Raw genomic sequence first — 19755 nt, 5'->3', positions numbered from 1 at the left:
TCATATATATACCAATTAGAAGACAACCTTGATAAAAGTCTTAAGCAAAAATTCCTAGATAAATGAGTCAATTATTCCTATAAAATCAGGAGGCAAAAAAAGCCCCATTAAACAAAGTTATTTTATGAGGAAAAGAAGACCCAGGTACACATTAAAATTTAAGAAGTAATTGTTAAGGGCTTTTGGTTCAGGGAAATAAAGGCTGAGTAAAATGAACCTCTGACAAAGAATGTTAAAAGTAAATGTTCTACTTATAAGCACTTCAGAAGCCTAGAAATATGAATACTTAAACAGACTCCATGTAAAGTAGCCATATTGGGTTACTCTGGAAATTAGTTCTTCCATCTTCCCCACCTTCTTTTATGAAGACATTGTTTCCTTGTTGAAGTGTATATTCTAGATAGGATACCTCATAGAAAAGCAACCACACAAGGGAAAAAGTGGTGTCATATGGTAGCAACACCCTAACTTCACAAATAAAAAACTTTTTAAAAAATAAAAGAAATATTTTGCAATCCCCAAAGCAAAATATATCTATTAAAATACAAAGAGATTTGGGTCTGTCAAATTTCCCTCCTTCTCTTTTCTCACTCTTAACCACGTAAAGTGGGAGCTTAGTTACCAAGATTCCATTATATTCTTCCTGTAAGTCAAAACATCTACATTAACAATTTACCTGGCTCTTAGCTGCATTTCCAATGGCTCGAGTTCTTGATCCCAAAGATATACAGGCCCTAAACAAGGGAAAAACACAAAGTTTGTTCCCATGGTATGTTTATATTGATATGCCATTATACCGCCTCTCCTTATGAAAAAAATGAATTAAATGTATTAACATAATCATGTAAATTCTAAAAATAGGTTAATGAACCAGAATTTTGCATATTTTTGTCTCATAAGTAATGGAACAGTGGTCAGAATGTTAGAATTTTTAGAATAAATGTTGCTAATAGCTGGCAATGCTCTGTTGGGTCCCAAAATTGTTTTTCGAATTCTACTGGTCTATGACCTACTAAAAAAATTAACTATGCTCAGTAAGGCTGGGTTGCATGGATATAAATCCAGGCTCTGAAATCTTGTAGAAATTACCTAACCATTATTTGTCTCAGTTTCCCATCTGGAAGATAGTGCTGATAATAATACCTACTCACAGGTTTGTGTGAGGATTAAATGAGTATGAATATGGGTAAATGCTTTGAACACTATGACTGCTATTTTTTTAATTACTGCATTTGGATGTAATTCTGCTTATAAAAACAAGTGTGGCGCAATATTTTCATCAAAATATCATTTCATGTTATAATTTAAGAAAGTGTTTCCATGATTTTAGTTGTAACTACAGGTACCATTCATTCAACCAATAACTTTATGAGCACTGTGTGTATTCTAGCTACAATCCCTGTTGTTGGAGAATCTGTAGTCTACAGAAAAAAATCAACATAGGACTATGGACATATGGACCACGAATACTAGAGAAAAAGAATAATCAGTTCTATATGATAAGGCTTAGGAAAAGGAAGTGGTAGAGGTGATTTCTGAATTAACATCTGGAAGAGAAAAAATTTTAATACACATCTGTTTTGTTCAAAAGGACATTCCCAGTATGTAGGTATATATCTATTCTCAATATGATAACCAGAGTGATCCTCTTCAAGACTAAGGTCATGAAATTCCCCTGCTGAAAACCCTCCAATGGTGTCTTGTCTCACAAAGCAAAAGCTTAAGTCTCCCCAACAGCCAATAAAACTCTTTGTGGTCTGGTCCCTGGCTGCTCTACCCTGTAACTTCAAGCTAGACACACTGGTCTCCTTGCTATTTCTAGAATAAGGCAAGCACACTTCTTCCTCAGGGCCTTTGTACATGCTATTCTCTATCTCTGGAACACTTCTAAATATATCCATCCACATGGCTTACACTCTCTCTTTTTTCATGTCTCTGCTCAAATGTCAGTTTATCATCAACACCTTTTCTGACTACCTTATATAAACAACATTTTCTCCTCCTTCCCAACATATACATCTCCCACTGTTTACCTAATTTTATTTTCCTGCATAATGTATCACCATCTGATACAATTTATTTACTGACTATATCTCCACACCAGGGCATGAACTCCATGAGGGCAGATAACGTGTGCTCCATTCCCCTGATCTGCACTATCCAATATGGTAGCCACTAGCCACACATGGCTAATAAAATTTAACCATAATAAAAAATTCAGTTCCTCAGCATTATTCACATTTCAAGTGCTCAACAGCCAACTTTCAAGGGCTTAACAGCCATATGTGGCCAGTGAGTGTAGAGAGAACAGAATATACACAGAACAGAAGAGATATATAGTAGAAAAGAAAGTTCTACTGGACAGTACTGGCCTGGATCATTATCTGGTAATATAGTAAAGGTACTTATTGAATGAATAAATAGATGGCTCCTAAGGTTAATGCTTATTTGGAGAGTAAGAAGAATACAACTTGGCTAGTTTCATTTGACATTTTGATAGCCCTGGGGTCAGATTATACAGGGCCACAAATAACAGGTTATAAACCTGAAATTTATTTCAGTAGGCAAAGGGAACTCATTAAAGGCTTCTGAATAAAGAAGAGAACATTCCATGCTTACACAGAAGATGAACTGAAGAAGAAAGATCCCAGAACTATGCCTTTTTTTTTTTTTTTTTTTTTTTTAAGTAGGCTGCATACCCAGCATGGAGCCCAACATGGGGCCTGAACTCAAAACCTGGAGATCAAGACCTGAGCTGAGATCAAAAGAGTCTGACGCTTAACTGACTGAACCACTCAGGTACCCCCCCAGAACAGTGCTTTTTAAGGGTTGAACAAGATACTGTTATATTGGGGGCCACAGCATTTTCAGGGATGGCAAGCAGTTAAATTCATTTAGTTAATAGATTTTGGTTGAGTAATCACTTTACATCTGGCACTCAGTTACTAGAGATATAGTGAGGGGAAAAAAGACATGGTTTTGGCTCTCTTGGAACTTACAGTGATCACACAAATGAAAGTAAACTAGGAGCTACAATAGAGGATATATATCATGCTAGATAAGTAGATAACAGAATTGACCTAGAGGAGGATGATCAGGAAAGGCTGACCCAAGAAAGTGATGAGATTTTAAGGAAGAGTAAATGATGATGGGGGTAGAATTAAAGAAGACTTGGCAGAGATCATTTTGACCAGTGTGAACTGAAGGCTAGAAGTCATCAGTAATCTATATCAGGATGCTGGCAGCTGAGGGGGGAGAAGGAATTAAGAGATATTTAGGAGGGACAACTCAAAGGACTTAGTTACAGACTAGATCTTCACTGTCCAATATATGGTAGCCACCAGCCATATGTGATGATGAAGCACATGAAATGTGGCTAGTATGAATTGAGATATATTCATTTTAAGTGTGAAACATACTATGGACTTTGAAAATTTAATACTTAAAAAGGAATATAAAATATCTCACTGATTTTAAAATATAAAAATAAGATTTTGGATATGTTGAGTTAAATATATTAAAATTAATTTCACCTGTTTTTTTTTAATGATTTTTTATTATATTGTGTTAGTCACCATACAGTACATCCCCGGATTCCGATGTAAAGTTCGATGCTTCATTAGTTGCGTATAACACCCAGTGCACCATGCAATACGTGCCCTCCTTACTACCCATCACCAGTCTATCCCAATCCCCCACCCCCTCCCCTCTGAGGCCCTCAGTTTGTTTCTCATAGTCCATAGTCTCTCATGTTTCATTCCCCCTTCTGATTACCCCCCCCTTTCTTTATCCCTTTCTTCCCCTACCGATCATCCTAGTTCTTATGTTCCATAGATGAGAGAAATCATATGATAGTTGTCTTTCTCTGCTTGACTTATTTCACTTAGCATTATCTCCTCCAGTGCCGTCCATGTTGCAGTAAATGTTGAGAACTCATTCTTTCTGATAGCTGAGTAATATTCCATTGTATATATGGACCACAGCTTCTTAATCCATTCATCTGTTGAAGGGCATCTCGGCTCCTTCCACGATTTAGCTATTGTGGACAATGCTGCTATGAACATTGGATTTCACCTGTTTCTTATCTTTTTGTTGTAACTACTAGAACATTTATGCATGTTGCTAACATAGTTTTACTGAACAGTGCTGGAATAGAAAGAGGAAGAGGCAAGTATCACCACTGATGTCTAGGTTTCCCATTTGCATAACGGAGTAGAGTAGTGTCATTAATGAGACAGAAAACACTAGGAGGAACAGGTTTGAGGATGGACCATCATAGTGCTAATTTGGACATGCTGCGACTGAGTATGTTTGAGACATCCAAGCAGATCATCTTTTCCAAATAACTCCTTGATTCAACGTAGTCCCTGCCAGAGTAGGTATCTGCATACCTAATATGGTTATCTATGTGGATGGTTGGCATTCCATCTTAAAGTTCATCAGAGAAAATATGGATTTGCCATCTCTTACTTAGCCTATTTTATTATAATCTGTCCTCTCAACTCCATTATTTGGACACACTTAAGAATACTTTTAATTTTTTAATACTAGGCTACCATCACTTGAGTACATAGAAAATCTTATTCTTAGATTGATTCTCAAGAAGTTAACTTCTCTTAGAACACTGGAGCCAAATAATATTGATTCAACTATCAATTAGTAAGTGCTGGATTCTTTGAAACATGCTGCACACAAATATGACTTCCCAGAGAAAGCTAAACAGTTACCATTATTAGATATTCTCTGAAGTTAAAAGTAGGCAACTTTTAAAGTTTAAACAACTTAATGTTACAGCTTGGAAATACCCAGTTTCAATACACAGACAACCCTCCTCACATAGCTAAAAAAGGGCTTCAAACTCCTTCAATTTTCTTTCAAAAACATTCTGGAATACAACCATTACATACATACTTCCTAAGTATTTTCAGAAAAGCCAAAATACCTAGCATCTCTCAAAACTTTTACCTGACTTTACTAACACCAACGGAAATAAACACATTATACCATACTTTAGAGGCGGACAGAAAAGTTTTTATAGAAAGGCTATTCAACAGTTTACCCAAATGTATATTGCATAATCCATTTATATTATACTTTCTATACTTTATTTCAACTATTTAGAAATTCCATCTCATCCCTAAAATCAAACAAAACAAAACAAATGGTTTACAATGCAGCTTAAATCTATAATTTCGAATCTGATACTGCCACCACAGTGGTAATCCCAGATTCTCAGAGAATTCCACAAAATTCTGAACAAAACATCTAAATGTCCTATGTCACTTTTGGTAGAAGAAAGCCACAAAAAATCAAATGACAGGTGTTAATTTAATAAAGCTGTATTTTGGGTCACCTGGGTGGCTCAGTCAGTTAAACATCCAACTCTTGATTTTGGCTCAGGTCATAATCTCAGGGTTGTGAGATCAAGCACCATGTTGGCCTCCACCCTCAGTGGAGAGTCTGCTTGAGATTCTCTCTCTCCCTCTACCTCTGATCCTCCTTCCCCCAATGCATGCTATCTCAAATAAATAAATCTTAAAAAAAAAAAAAAAGCTGTATTTGTATTTTCCCTTAAAACTTAAGATTAATTTTCTTTCTCCCTCATAAAACTTATTTTTATAAGGCCAAGCATGATCAGGCTGGAAAAAACACATACTGTCAAAAGACTATGAGATTTTTCACCTAAGAGGTCAGTACTCTTAAATCTGTTCACTTTGTCAGGCTCTACTAAGGATTCAAAGCCTCTTGATTTTACCACTTTCATTTTTAAAATAACCCTATTTTAAAAACTGTAAGATCACAATTACTATTTATAGCCTCTTCTGTTATCAAGTACATATTAAGAAAACAATAGCTGAATGAATGATGATATAAAAGGGCAATCAATTGGTTTAAATCAGGAGGTCAGCTCCTGAGATGTCAGAAGCACTCCTTCCACTCCTCACCCCCAGAGTGTCAACCAAAAATGTATCTTCTGATATTGTCAGATGTGTCCTAAGGGGCAACATTTCCAACCGAGAACCACTGCCTTATAGGATCATTTTCCAAATACTGTTCTGTGGAATAGAATTCCTTGGAGGTTCAAATAAGTTGGGGGAAAACGTTCTTTCCTGGGAGTGTTTCAATGCCTATAAACAAATTAATGGATCTGCGAAGTTCTGCAGTAAAGAAAACATATGGTTATTATTTCTCGAGGTTAACTATCTGGGGAAAAAATTGCCCTAGAAGGAAGTGGGGGAGGAATGTTCTCAAAAAGACTTATGGTTGCCATTTGCTTTCTAGCTTGTTACTTAGAAAAATAAGACGACTTTTTTTTTTAAGATCTGAGAGGAAGACAGCGGAAGCATCCGTACATGCACAGAGGGGGGTGGGCAGATAGAGAATCCTCAAGCAGATTACCAACTGAGAGTGGAGTCTGACAAGGGGCTCCATCCCAGGACCCTGAGATCATGACCTGAGCCGAAATCAAGAGTCAGCCACTTAACAGACTAAGCCACCCAGGTGTCCCCCAAAATAAGATTTATTTTAGGCACATATGATTTAGTAATAACAAAAACTTTCCAGTCTTTCAGTATGGACAATGGATAAAACTTTTTAACATATAAAAAATAAAAATTTCTTTTAATCTAAATGCTTTTAATAAATGTGCCTAATTCATAAACAAATTGGTTCACAATTTGAAACTATTAACAGAAATCACACACAGTTGAACCTGAACAATGAGGGAGTTAGGGGTGCTGAATCCCTGCACAGTAGAAAATCCATGTATAATTTTTAACTCCCCACATAACTACTAATAGCCTACTGCTGACCAGAAGCCTTATTAATAAGTTAACACATATATTATATGTATTATACACTGTGTTCTTATATTAAGCTAGAGAAAAAGAAATGTTATTAAGAAAATTTTAACAAAGAGAAAATACATTCACAGTAGTGTATTGTATTTATAAAAAAAAAAAAAAAAAAAAGTCCACATATAAGTGGACCTGCACAGTTCAAACCCATGTTGTTCAAGGGTCAACTGTACTTAGGTAGACATATTTAAAAAGCTGATTAGTTATATTAAATTAGATATATTTAACTGTTAGATATATTATTTGAAAAGCTGATTATCTTAAATTCCACAGGTCAAATTCCAATAATGCACCATAATTTTAAAGTTCTTTTGATTATGACTGACTAGACAAGGGGTTTACAAGTTACCATTTGCCACCCATTTTTGTAAATAAAGCTTTATCAGAACACAGCTATGCTGATTAATTTGTATTGTAGCGACCACATACGAAAGACTACCATAGCATGTTAAACACCTTAAACTCACAATAGATAGTATGTAATTTGTACTTATCATTCCTTGCCTTCTAGAAACTTTTCAGAATTTCTCATTCCCAAATTCAAGGCAATAACTAAAGATTCATTTTGTTTTATTATAGAACACATTCATATTAAAAGATTCTATAGTCTTAGCTTTGGCCATGCTAATGTATGAACCATCTGCCTTTCCACTCCACTTAGCACAATTAAAAAAAAAAAAAGAAAAGCAAAGGTATTCATTGAATTGTTTTTGTCAGTAGCAAAATAATAATTTGAAATGCCCACTAACAGTAGTGCACCTATCAATGGAATACTGTACAGCCATTTAAATAAACAAGGTAGATTAGGTCAGAATGGCTAAAATCAACAACACAAGAAACAACAGGTGTTGGCAAGGATGTGGAAAGGGGAACCCTCTTGCACTGTTGGTGGGAATGCAAACTGGTGCAGCCACTCTGGAAAACAGTATGGAGGTTCCTCAAAAAGTTAAAAATAGAACTACACTATGATCTAGCAGTTGCACTACAAGGTATTTACCCAAAGGAGCTAGAGAGTATTATGCTAAGCAAAATAAGTCAGAGAAAGACAAGTACTGTATGATTTCACTCATATGTGGAATTTAAGAAACAAAAAAGAGAGAGGCAAACCAAGAAACAGATTCTGAACTATAGAGAACTGATGGTTACCAGAGGGGAGGTGGGTGAGATAGGTGATGGGAATTAAGGAGGGCACTTGTGATGAGCACCGGGTGCTGAATGGAAGTGTTGAATCACTAAATTGTACACCTGAAACTAATACTACACTGTGTGTTAACTGAAATTAAAAAACTTAAAAAAAAAATAAAAAATTTTAAAATGAGGTAAATTAGAACTATACACAAGTTTGAGATGTCCACAATATATTAGAAGTGCAAAATACATATCATGTAATCCTACTTTTGTTAAAAAAACAAATAGAAAAAAATCCCAGTTATGTACACATACACTTGCATAAAATTAAAAACATACATATTAAAGTTTACTAGGTGGTTGGGAAGGGCTGGAGATTTACTTTCTCATTTGTATTTAAAATATTTTAAATCAAAGTTAATGTAAGCTCATAATAGGATATACAAAGCCAATTCATATGGTACAAAGAATATCTAAATAAAATTTAAAAGCCTCCCCCCCTCACTTCCCCAACTGCTATCACCATGAAAAGTCCTCCTCCTACTCAACTATAGCCACTACTAACCTCTGGAGTTTGGCATTTCCTATGTATAAAAATGTTTATTTTTAATAACCCAAAGTAAATGATTTCTATGTGTGTGCACTGAAGAGGACATCTCAAAGTAATGTATAAATAATATATTCCCATATTTCCAGATTATTCATACACTGGTAAAGAAACAGGGAAAATGAAGGCAGGGAAACAGGGAAATGAAGACAGAAAACCAGAGAACTGAATACTAGGTCTGATCATACAGAATTCTGATAAAATACACCTAATAAAAATCTCTTGAAATACTTTCACTTAAAAAAAAATCCATTTTCCTTATTGTAAAATATCTTCATAAAAATTCAAAACATTACAGACTATGTATTAAAGCACACCCTCCATAATTCTACCCATAAGAAATATTCAGTCTGTAGTTTACAGTCTACCACACTGCTTTCCTCCATATACTTATACTAACCTATTTTGTGTTGGTACATATTTTAATGAATTTTTTAAACAAAGTAAGATTTTTTTACATGTTCTTAAATAGCTTAAAAGCACATTAAAACATTTTAAAACAGTTCTTAGAAACTAGTCAAGAACAGATACTACAGCAAAGATGTTTCTCAGCCAGATAATTTGTTTCTTTGATTGTTATACCCTCATTAACATAATATGGATATACCATACTTATGCCAATAGATAATGGAAGGACACTGGGATTCTGGGGTTAAAAGAGGCCTGAAACAATCAGTTTCATTGCTTACAAGTTCTTGGCCAAAACAGTTAAGTTTGCTTTAGGGTTATGAAAAAAGCTAATATTACTGAACTCACAGAACTGATGTAATATGTATGACAATAGAAGCATAACACTTGTCACATAGCAATCACTATTATCAACAAAAGCAGAGTGTTTTAGCTGATCACATACTTTAGTATTGAATGAAGGTTCTTGGCTACAGTTTTTTTTTTTTCCCATGTATGAAACTAATCACTTTGATATAATTTAAGCCTGGGATGGAAATTCCAAACCTCACATCTATGCTTAATTGAACAATACAAACTTATCCAAAAATGTGCATACTCAGTTATTCTAAGAATTTATTTGAAAGAATTATAAGGGTCAAAAATTTAGTTACAAAGATAGTTATTGCAGTATGACTTATAAAATATAAACAATCTCACTGTCCAAAAAGGGATGGATTAAAGAATACATAGAAGTATGTATTACATAGAGGTTACCAAACAGACTATAAATATAAAGTATAATCTATCCTTGAAACACAGAGAAAACCATCTGGAAGTTTTATTTCTGGATGGAGGAATTAAATTTTTACTTTCATCTTTTAATGTGCCTACATCTCTACAATGAACATGTACTGTTTGTGTAACAACTGTTTTAAATAAGAAAGTGTTCTGAGATTAATTTTTTTCCTCTTCAATTTACGCATGTTAATTTCCTTCTCCCTCTTCAATTTATGCATGAGAGAAGAGCTGCTAGTACAAGCCCTTCAACTGTACAGAAGGGGAATCTGAAGAATAGGTTAAATTACTTGTTCTTAGTCCCTTAACTGTAGGCCAAAACTTAAGCAATTACCTTTTCCATTAAACTGTCCTTGGTTTATACACTGGACCTTCCCATGTATACACAATCAGGTATGTTAAAGAATGAAACAAATGTTAAAAAGCATAAATGCCAAAACCAACTAAATGGAACATTTCCTTCCTCTTTCCACAAGGTCCTTTTGCAATGTATTTGGAAACACCTATGTCTTATTACCTTGGTATCAGTGACTGGAACAGGGAAAAAAAGTGTTTGAAAGCTTGTTTATCTAGCTCATTAAATACTGTGGTATATTAGAAAATTTACAGGTTCTCTAATTAGGCTTTTTGCAAGATATGTATTCAATAAACGAAGGTCCAAGAATCTGGAAAAGCTGTTTTCACTCAATAATTTAAGCTCCACAGAGTAAATACAGTGTAAGAACAGACTACAGTGAAGTATTAGTTCAGTAACAATAAAAGATCCTGAGGTAAATAACAGTACACAGCCATGAAAAGAAGGGCAGAGTTGCTGATGCAAGCTGAGAATACTTCCACTTTAGCAATTTTCTAGTTTGGATTAGGTTCATTAAACCTAGGTATTTGTGACTCTTACACACAGATCAGAAATATCGTATTTATCTCAGCAATATAGAATTAGCCAATGTACCTAAGAAGAGTAGCAAAGAGACTTCTAGAACATGAAAATGAGCAGCCTAATTTTTAAAGAACTCTCTGTAAGTCTGGCCAGGTTCTTTAAAGAGTCATGGGCTCACTACTAAGACTTTTGAGCTGGAAATGCAGTATCTGTCTTACAGCTCCGGTTTCTGATCTTTTAGGATAAGGCTTTAAGGATTAGAGGAATGTCCATCCTACTGCTCACTCTTTCTCCATGGGCTAAGTCCCTGAAGCCAGAGACTGCCTCCATTAACCTCTACTCTCCTGAAAGAGGACAATGGATTTTACTGGTTCTTTTCTGGCAGCCTGTATCTGTTGTGGCTTAAAACAAGATCTTGCAGACATAAAGTCATAAAACAGTCCACAATTACTGCTTCGGCCTCTCATTGTGCATAAAGGCTGGAAAAAGACATAAAAGGACACAAAACTTGTAACAGTACTATGAAGATTAACTGATCTATGCTCATATTTGAGAATTTAAAAATGCAAAATTTCAACAGAATATGATGTATATATCTAGAAAAAGGTGGTATAAAACCTTCCAGAATATTCTTTGAAAAAAACGAAAGCACAGACTGCTTCAAGTAAGCTACTCTTCAACATCTCCTCAACATATTTTTAAATTATTCATAAAGTTATAGTAATTTTATCATTTAAAGGCTTAGCTTAACACTGATCTTAAAATTAGTCTCATATTTATGAATTATATTTTGGGTCATCTTAAAGTGTCAAATCAAGATGTTTAGTTACTTTTTCACAGAAAGTAAGACATGAACAGTTGGTTTGTTCACAAAATTACCAGTAACAGAGCTGACAACAAAAGGCTAGTTTTTCACATACCTGTCTTAATTATTCTTTGTCTAATTATTCTTTGCCAACAAACTTCGCAGGCCAAAGAAACAATGGAACGTGTGGAAACATGTTTCCGTGACATAATGCCACTCCTAAGTCTTTCATTAAGTGTTCATAAACGAATCACTCCATAATCCTGTTTATACAGGACAGCCGCCTCTGATTCTATAATTCATTCTGTAGAAATTCGCTTTTGATAGGTTCTGGCTGCACCGCCTTCCATTAATGGACATACATTACCAATACAACACAGGAGGCCAACAACTCCCATCCCCGATTCCCTGTTAATGCATCGTTAATATACGCCACTGGAAACCAGTCCGATTACCTCGAATTTTCAAGGACACTGGGGTAAAACCCCGAACACCTCAACAACTTATTAAAAAAAAAAAAAAAAAGTCTTTCTGAGCCAGAACCTGCAACTCATCTGATGTGTGCAGTCTAAGCTTACACTTCTTACTTTTCTGAAAAGCTGTCACGCAGAGAGAGATGGGGGAAAGGAGGAAGGGCAGAATGAGGAATTCTTTAGTCAGCTAATGGGAGATACCCGCCCGCAGCGGATAATCCCACGCAAGCCCTCCTAGAGGTAACCAGACATCTTTTCAGGGATTTGTTCAGGATATCGAGGTGGTTCTGCACCACTCCTCAAAAACTAAAACAGGCCCACTGGGGAACAGAGGCAGGGGTGGTGATGTGGGCGTGAGTGGGTACAGAAAAGAGATGCGCCAACTATTAGAGTGAAGTCCCTTGTCCTTTAAGGAAAAGCAGCTTTGCAGTGCGACGAAGTCCGACTCCCACCTGGGCCCGCCAACCAGTGGTCTCCAGAGACTGCAGTTGATGGACTGCACCTGTCATCACACGGTTCCGCGCGCAGCAGAAGAAACCAGCAGGCAGGACCAACGGAGGATCGGGAGAAAACATTTGTTAGGGTCGGGGTTATGATCAAGCCAAGGCACTTACGGGGTACACCTATCGCTGTACTCATTGGCGATGGTCTCGATGCCGCCACTCCTTGCTACAGCGATGTAGCAGTTGAGAAAGCCGAGGTCAATGCCAACCACAGACATCCCGCCGCCTAATCGTCGGGGTGCTGGTGCTGAAGCCTCCTGTGCGGGAACCGCGTCCTTTTCTGAGCTGTTGCTCCAGGAATTGGGACTCCTACGAGAAGCAAAGGAGAGATAACCCGAAGTCGCTACGCATTAAATCTAGGGCAGCGCGTCCGGGACCAGAGGAGGAGATACAGGCCTCCCGCGCCGCTTGCTCCGCGGCCTCGGTCTCTCTCCACTGCGGTTCGACCGCCTCCAACCGGCGGTTACAGAGGTCTGCGCCTGCGCGCTCGGCCGCCGGGGAGGTGCGCGAGCTGCCGCTCTGCGCCCGAGGCTGCTCCACGCCTCGACTTCGGCCGCTTCCGTCAGTACTCGGGCAACGGCTGCCCGAGAAGCTGAGGGTTCGAGAAAGATCTGGAAAATGGAGGCGGCTGAGCTAGACGAGGGTGGGAGGGAGAAGGCGGAGCGGGGAGGATCAGGGAGGAGAGGACGGAAAGCAAAGGTAGTTTGCTCGCCATCGCGCGGCAGCTCGGAGAACTGCGACTGGGTTAGGTGAGAGGCAGCCGGCCGGCCCCGCGCTTTGCCAACGAGTTTTGAAGCACCCCTTTTGGGTTGTTTGTGGCAACCAGAGGCACGCCTATTACAGCGGCTGGATACTGCCGGGGCTTGCCCGAAGTTGGACGCGCAGGCCGGCACCAGCTGGCTTGCACCACCCCCTCACTCTTTCCCGACGAAGCGCCACCCGCAGCCAGAGTACCCACCCGCCGGCCTCGCCGCCCCGAAGGGCCCATGTGCCGCCAGTCGGAGCGCTCGCAGTTTGGCCGCGCGGTCCTGCCGCCCGCCTGCCGCGCCCAGCTCTGTGAGGTGGCGCCCATTGTGCCGTATGGCTGCAGCCTCGCCTCGCCAGCAGGGGCGCAGTCGCTCCCGGGGAAAGGAGTCCTTTTCATTTCACTCGCTGCAATATCTTGTATGAAAGCCAACTGAACAAATTATAGGGTTTGTTTTTCCTTACCAGGGCCTGAAATGCCAAAAACCAAACTTCTACCAAGAAACAAGAGCAGACTGACAACTTCTCCATTCATGTAACTTCCTTTACACCATTACAAAGATGCAGTCTCCTCCACTAACCCTAACCTCTGAAAACCAGTGTTACAGAAAACCGACCTTAAGTCTGTCTGTCACTATGACACCAGGTAAGCCAGTGCATAGCCTCCAGACTCTGACTCCACCCTTTGGTCCGCAGAAAAACAGCCTCGTGTGGTCCAGCTGTCTGCCTTCATTTGATCCGCATCTGTTGTCTAGCTAAAATTTAACCAAATTATAGTTTACACTTACAAAGTTTGGCTGTCTTGTTTCTCCTTGTTCCCTTCGGGGGTTTCCTGTTCCTTTTCTCCCAATTCTTCCCGTGTTTCCTGGTCCTTCTCACCCAATTCTTTGTATGTTTCCCGTTTCCTATTTGTTTCTGTCTTGAAAGAGATTTTTTTACTACTCTCTTTTTCCCTAATTGTTCTCTTAAGAGAACTTAGACTTTTTACTACTATCAATGCTGCAACAGCAGCAGCAGCAAGTGTGACTATAGCTCCTGCTGCTGTTGCTATGAGTAACGTGAAATCCATTTTCAAGGGTAATACTAAGGAAACTGGAATGTATGGTATTGTTTTGATTCCAGTCTTTCTATATTAAAAAATCCCATCTCGCTTCCATTTCACCAGCACACAGGAAGACGGGTAGCTCCTAGCTGACGCCGCCCTCGGTCCTCTTGGATGTGGCTAGACTGGGTGGAGGGGCCTCCCGGCACGCAGTGCGTCAGCAGAACAGGGATTGGGTACTGCTGCCCCCAACAGAACCCTGGGCACCCAGTCCTACTGGGTGCCTCATGGCCTCTAGCTTCCCTCCTCAGTTGCCTCTTCAGCCATCATCCTTTTGAGCCCGCCACCATCTAGATTTTTTACAGAATTATCCTTAAACTCTCCTAGGACCATTTATTTATCCATGCTTTCTGTCTGTAAAATTTGAGGGTGTGAGAGTGATGTTTCTACTAAAGAACGCTTAAAATATTAGGGTAAAAAGAAACAGTTGAGGTCAGGAGCAAGTGGTTATCACCGCATTCTTTACATAATTAAGGGGAGGAAATCAAAGAATCTAGTGGCTAAAAGCATGACAAGCTTTGGGGTCACATAGACTTGGGTTGTAGTCCCAGGCTCACTTAATTTATAGCAGTTGGACCTTTGCCAAATTGCTTAATTCACCAAGTCCCAGGTTCAAAGTCTGTTAAAATGATGATAATTATCATCCTCTTTTTATGATTAAATAATGTAACAATAGTGCCTTACTTGCTGGCACTGAAAAGGCCAAAAAATGGTAGTTATGTCTGTTGCTAGAATATAGGAATTATATTGATTTATTTACATTGATCCATGTATACAGCAACCATGCTGTACTCTCATAAATTCTAGTATTTGTAGTTTCTTGAATTTTCTGTGTGTAGGATATGGTCTGGGAAATAACTAATTTTTTTTCATTTTTAATCCTTCTACTTCTCATTTTTTTATGTTCCCTAAACTCTCTGATGTTGAATATGAGCAGTAATGATGAGCATCTTGTCTTGTGCCTGACATTAAATACTTGTTTATGATGTAAGAAATTAAAATTATCCTCTTTTCCTAATTTGCTAAGTTTTTCTCATAAGTGGACATTGAAACTTAACAAATGTTGTTTATCTATTGGTATGACCTTTTCTCCCTTAATCTATTAATGTGGTGAATATTAATAGATTTTTCTAATATCCTTGTGTTCCTGGGATAAACCAGTTAAGCCATGACATTCTGATTATTTTTAGATATGTTGGATTTGGCTTGTTATTTTATTTAGAATGTTTGCATTTATAAGTAAGATTAAATTTTCCTTTCTTTACTCATCTTGATGATATCAGGATTATATTAGCCTCCTAGAAGTTGAGAGGTTTTTCTTTTCTCTGGCAAAGTTTTGGTAAAATAAGCCTGTAAACATCTTGACCTGGAATTTAGGAGATTTATGACCACTGGTTAAGTTTTTTTAGTGGTTATAGTCTATGTTTTCTATTATTTCTTGAATCAGTATTGATTTATTTTTTTATTGACAATTTGCCATTTCATCTAAGTTTTCACATTTGTCGGCATAAAGTTGATTATTCACTTATGAGTTTTGAAACTCTCTTCTGTAGTTATAGATCCACTTTTTGATTCTTAATATTGTTTATTTGAATCTTTTTCTCTTGGTTCTTATTACTACTGCTTTGTTAGAAGAACCAGCTTTTGGTTTTCTTGCCTCCTTTATTATGGCTTTGTTTTCTATTTCATCTGCTCTTTATTATTTCCTTCTATTTTTTTATGTTAACTTTGTTTTTTTCCTAATTTTCTGAGTTTAAGACTTTGTTCATTAGTTTTCAGTCTTTCTTGTTTTTTCTTTTTTTTTTTTTTTAAAGATTTTATTTATTTATTTATTTGACAGAGATAGAGACAGCCAGTGAGAGAGGGAACACAAGCAGGGGGAGTGGGAGAGGAAGAAGCAGGCTCATAGCGGAGGAGCCTGATGTGGGACTCGATCCCACAATGCCGGGATCACGCCCTGAGACAAAGGCAGCCGCTCAACCGCTGTGCCACCCAGGTGCCCCTTTCTTGTTTTCTAATACGTATATTTGTAACCACAAATTTCTTTCTAGATACCATTCTAATGTGAAGCATGGTATCTATAGTTGAATAATACTGTTATTGTATAATTGAAATTTGCCAAGAGAGTAGAACTTAAAAGTTTTCACCAAGAGAAGAAAAAGGTAAGCATGTGAGGAGATGCACATGTTAATATGTTAAGTAACTGCATGGGATAAATCCTTTTACGATGTATACATATATCAAATCACCACTTTACACTTAAAATATCTTATAATTTTATGTCAGTTATGCCTCAATAAAGCTGGATTTTAAAAATAAAATAAGAAAATACAGCACTTACAATCTATTTTTTAAATACATTTTATTTATTTATTAGGGAGAGAGAGGGCACGTAAGCACCAGCAGAGGGAGAGGGAGAAGCAGACTCCCTGCTGAGCAGGGAGCCCTAAGCGGGGTTGGATCCCAGGACCCGGGGATCATGACCTGAGCCAAAGGCAGACACTACCCAGGTGTCCCAGCACTTACTATTAGATCCTTCTACAGTAGGTAACCAGGCTTATCTCACAAAAAGAAGCATAGGGCCCCCGGAGTAACAACTTGCATTGCTCCCTTCCACCGCAACCCCTCCCAAGAGCATTTATTGAAATTGGAGACTTTTCTCCAAAATTTCTAGGACCTTTACAGAGAAAAAGAGAATAGATGTTTTTCCAGCTTGAGACCTGTTCTGAACTTTCTTTTTATAGCTCAATAATACTTCCATTAATTTTTAATTTTCAATCTGATTTTTAAAATATTTGTTTTTCAGAGAGATCAATGGGGCACATCATTATCCTCTCACTTTATCTTTGGGCCACCAGAGGAGAGATCACCTTTACTCTCTTCATACTTCGCCTGGTTTTCCACCATCAAATGGCAGCACCCAGGGAGGCCTTTGCCAGATCCTCACTTGCTCTGACTTTCCTGTAGCATTTGGGGCCATTTCTTTTTTTAAAAGATTTTATTGATTGATTGATGATTGACTGATGGCTCTAAGTAACAGAGAACCCATGGCTATTCTCATGGCAAAGCTGAAAGAGGACATTTCCTGCTTCACGCTGCTTTTTGTTGGAGGCCTGGGGGAAGGAGAAAACAGGAGCCTTTTATTCTCTTCATACTTCGCCTGGTTTTAAATTTATGTATTTATATATAAAATACTTATATATAAAATATTTACATATATAATGTTATATATATATATATATATATATATATAATGTTCATGGCATAAAATGGAAACCCTGTTCTAAGAGATTAGAGCAAAAAGCCTGAAGGAAGGTGGGTCTCTGAAGGAGTTTAAAGAGCATACCCTGATATCTTAGACTGCTCACCTCCTATTACTTAAGAGAAAAACCTATCTTGCTTAAACCACTATATTTTTTAGTCTCTTTGTTACAGAAGCTTAGCCTTTACTCTCACTGAACTTACTAAAGTATCTTGCATGAGTGACAATGAATCCTCAAGGTAATGGCAGTAAAAATGGAAAGAAAAGAAAAATAAGAAACTTTTAGGAAGCAGAATTTACAAGAGCAAGTGATCTATTTGCTGTTTGAATGAATTAGAAGGTTGGGCCCCAGGCTTCTAGTGTGGGTGACTGGGTAGAATTGGTATATACTGCTAATCAAGGTAGGGGTTATGGAAAGAGAAGCCGGTCTGATTTGAGACAGTGAATTAGGTTTTAGAAATGTTGGATTAGAGAAGTCTGTAGTACATAGAGAGAGAAAGGGGTGTAATAGTCAGAATTGCATCTGGAAACAGGAATCTGGGCCAGGCTAAAGAGAAATCTTGAGTGTAACTGGCATATAGATGGTATCTGAAACTAAAGGTATAGAAGAAATGAAGAAGGGAGCATATATAAAGTAAGAAGAGCTTAGGACTGGCCCCAGGAGAATACTAACATTTAACATAGAGTGGAAGAAAAGTAGCCCCTCTGAATTTACATTTAAGTCAATCAGCTAAAGAGAACAAAGGTATCATTTCTTATTTATATAGCACAATGTTCATTTGTGGACAAAAGAACTATTTCAGAAGTTTTATTCAAGCATACCAAAATTCTATTAATGAAAAGTACCAACCCAGAGCAGAAATATAAAATAGTAAAAATTTCTTCAGGGCTTTCTTAGTATAGATTCTTAGTATATATTTTTTGTTGCTTTTTTGCCTTTTTTTGTTTTTTGTTTTTTTCCCTAGCAAAACTTGCTGTGAGAAAACCATGTAAAATTCGCCAAAATAAATGTAGTTTTATTAAGTATAAATGACTACAAACTTAAAAAATCTTTTTTTTATGGAGGATCTATTTTAATGAAATAAGTAAAGATGAGCTAAAAGAATGAAGCTCTAAGGATGAAATTTCAGGTATTGTTTGGGGATATGGTTTTAGGATGGGAAATTAAAACTCCAACCCAAGAAAATTCTACTCAAGAAGATGCAGCACTAGTAATTTAAGATGAAAAATTGCACACATTTTAAATATACTTTAGCTATGCATTTTCCCATCATTTGTGTTAACATTAAAAAAATTATTTCCTTATGAAATCTCCATTATGATTTTGCTTACTTTAATCTATAGTTAATAACAGCTTAACATAATATATGGTCTTAGCTCAGCCCAGGATACCGAGTACCATTTTACTTCCTTTTGTCCTAAGTATATATCTTTCAGACTTCAAAAATAGACTTTCTGGTCTAGTGATTTAATAATTAAATTCCCATTTGCCCTCTATTCAAACCATTCAGGATTTTAAAGACCTCTTTCCTCTAAGCATGTCTCAGTACAAATTGAAAACTTTTACATTTTCTTAATCTTTTTTTTTTAAGATTTTATTTATTTATTTGACAGAGAGACAGCCAGTGAGAGAGGGAACACAAGCAGAGGGAGTGGGAGAGGAAGAAGTAGGCTCACAGCAGAGCAGGGAGCCTGATGCGGGACTCGATTCCAGGACCCTGCCATCACGCCCTGAGCTGAAGGCAGACGCTTAATGACTGAGCCACCCAGGTGCCCCTCTTAGTTAATCTTTATATAGGAGACTATTATTTTAATTGTTTTTCTGTGGGCAAATATATCCTCCTTTTCTTATGGCAAATACAACTAACTATAGTATAGAAGGAAAGGAAATTATTTTTTGTTTCTGTAACTTTCTGTATTATGTTGACCACTGCAAAAACTCATGCTGAGAATTTTCAAGAGTTAATTTTTTTCCCTCATGATAACACTAATATATTAAAAAGTATAGTTTGGATTATTTGCCTTAAAATGTACTTTTGCCACTGTGCACCAGGAAGTTCACCTACTCCATTTCTGCTCCTTCACAGCCTCCCAAATCTCTGTATAGTTTACCCCTCTAGCTTAACGTTCCTTTACCTGCTAAAATGTTAAAATCTTGGGGATTTCAAATGTACTATCTTCTACAACATTTCTGAAAAACAAGACAAACTCT

General features: G+C 37.4%; 1 protein-coding gene across 1 annotated transcript in view; it reads right to left on the bottom strand.

Annotated features, from left to right (window-relative positions):
• The window catches only part of HSPA4L (heat shock protein family A (Hsp70) member 4 like), a 47040-nt gene extending 33623 nt beyond the window's left edge, over positions 1-13417 (bottom strand). The window contains exons 1-3 of the mRNA XM_026499303.4: positions 13394-13417; positions 12547-12744; positions 677-734 (exon numbers count right to left, since the gene is read on the bottom strand). Coding sequence (XP_026355088.1) covers positions 677-734; positions 12547-12653 — 165 coding nt within the window. The 5' untranslated portion in view covers positions 12654-12744; positions 13394-13417. The remainder of the gene's footprint in view (positions 1-676; positions 735-12546; positions 12745-13393) is intronic.
• Between the last annotated feature and the right edge of the window lie 6338 nt (positions 13418-19755).

This window comes from Ursus arctos, unplaced genomic scaffold (assembly GCF_023065955.2).
Source record: "Ursus arctos isolate Adak ecotype North America unplaced genomic scaffold, UrsArc2.0 scaffold_11, whole genome shotgun sequence".
Taxonomy (NCBI): domain Eukaryota; kingdom Metazoa; phylum Chordata; class Mammalia; order Carnivora; family Ursidae; genus Ursus; species Ursus arctos.
Note: the sequence above shows the minus strand (reverse complement) of the source record. Positions and strands in the feature narration are given on the sequence as shown.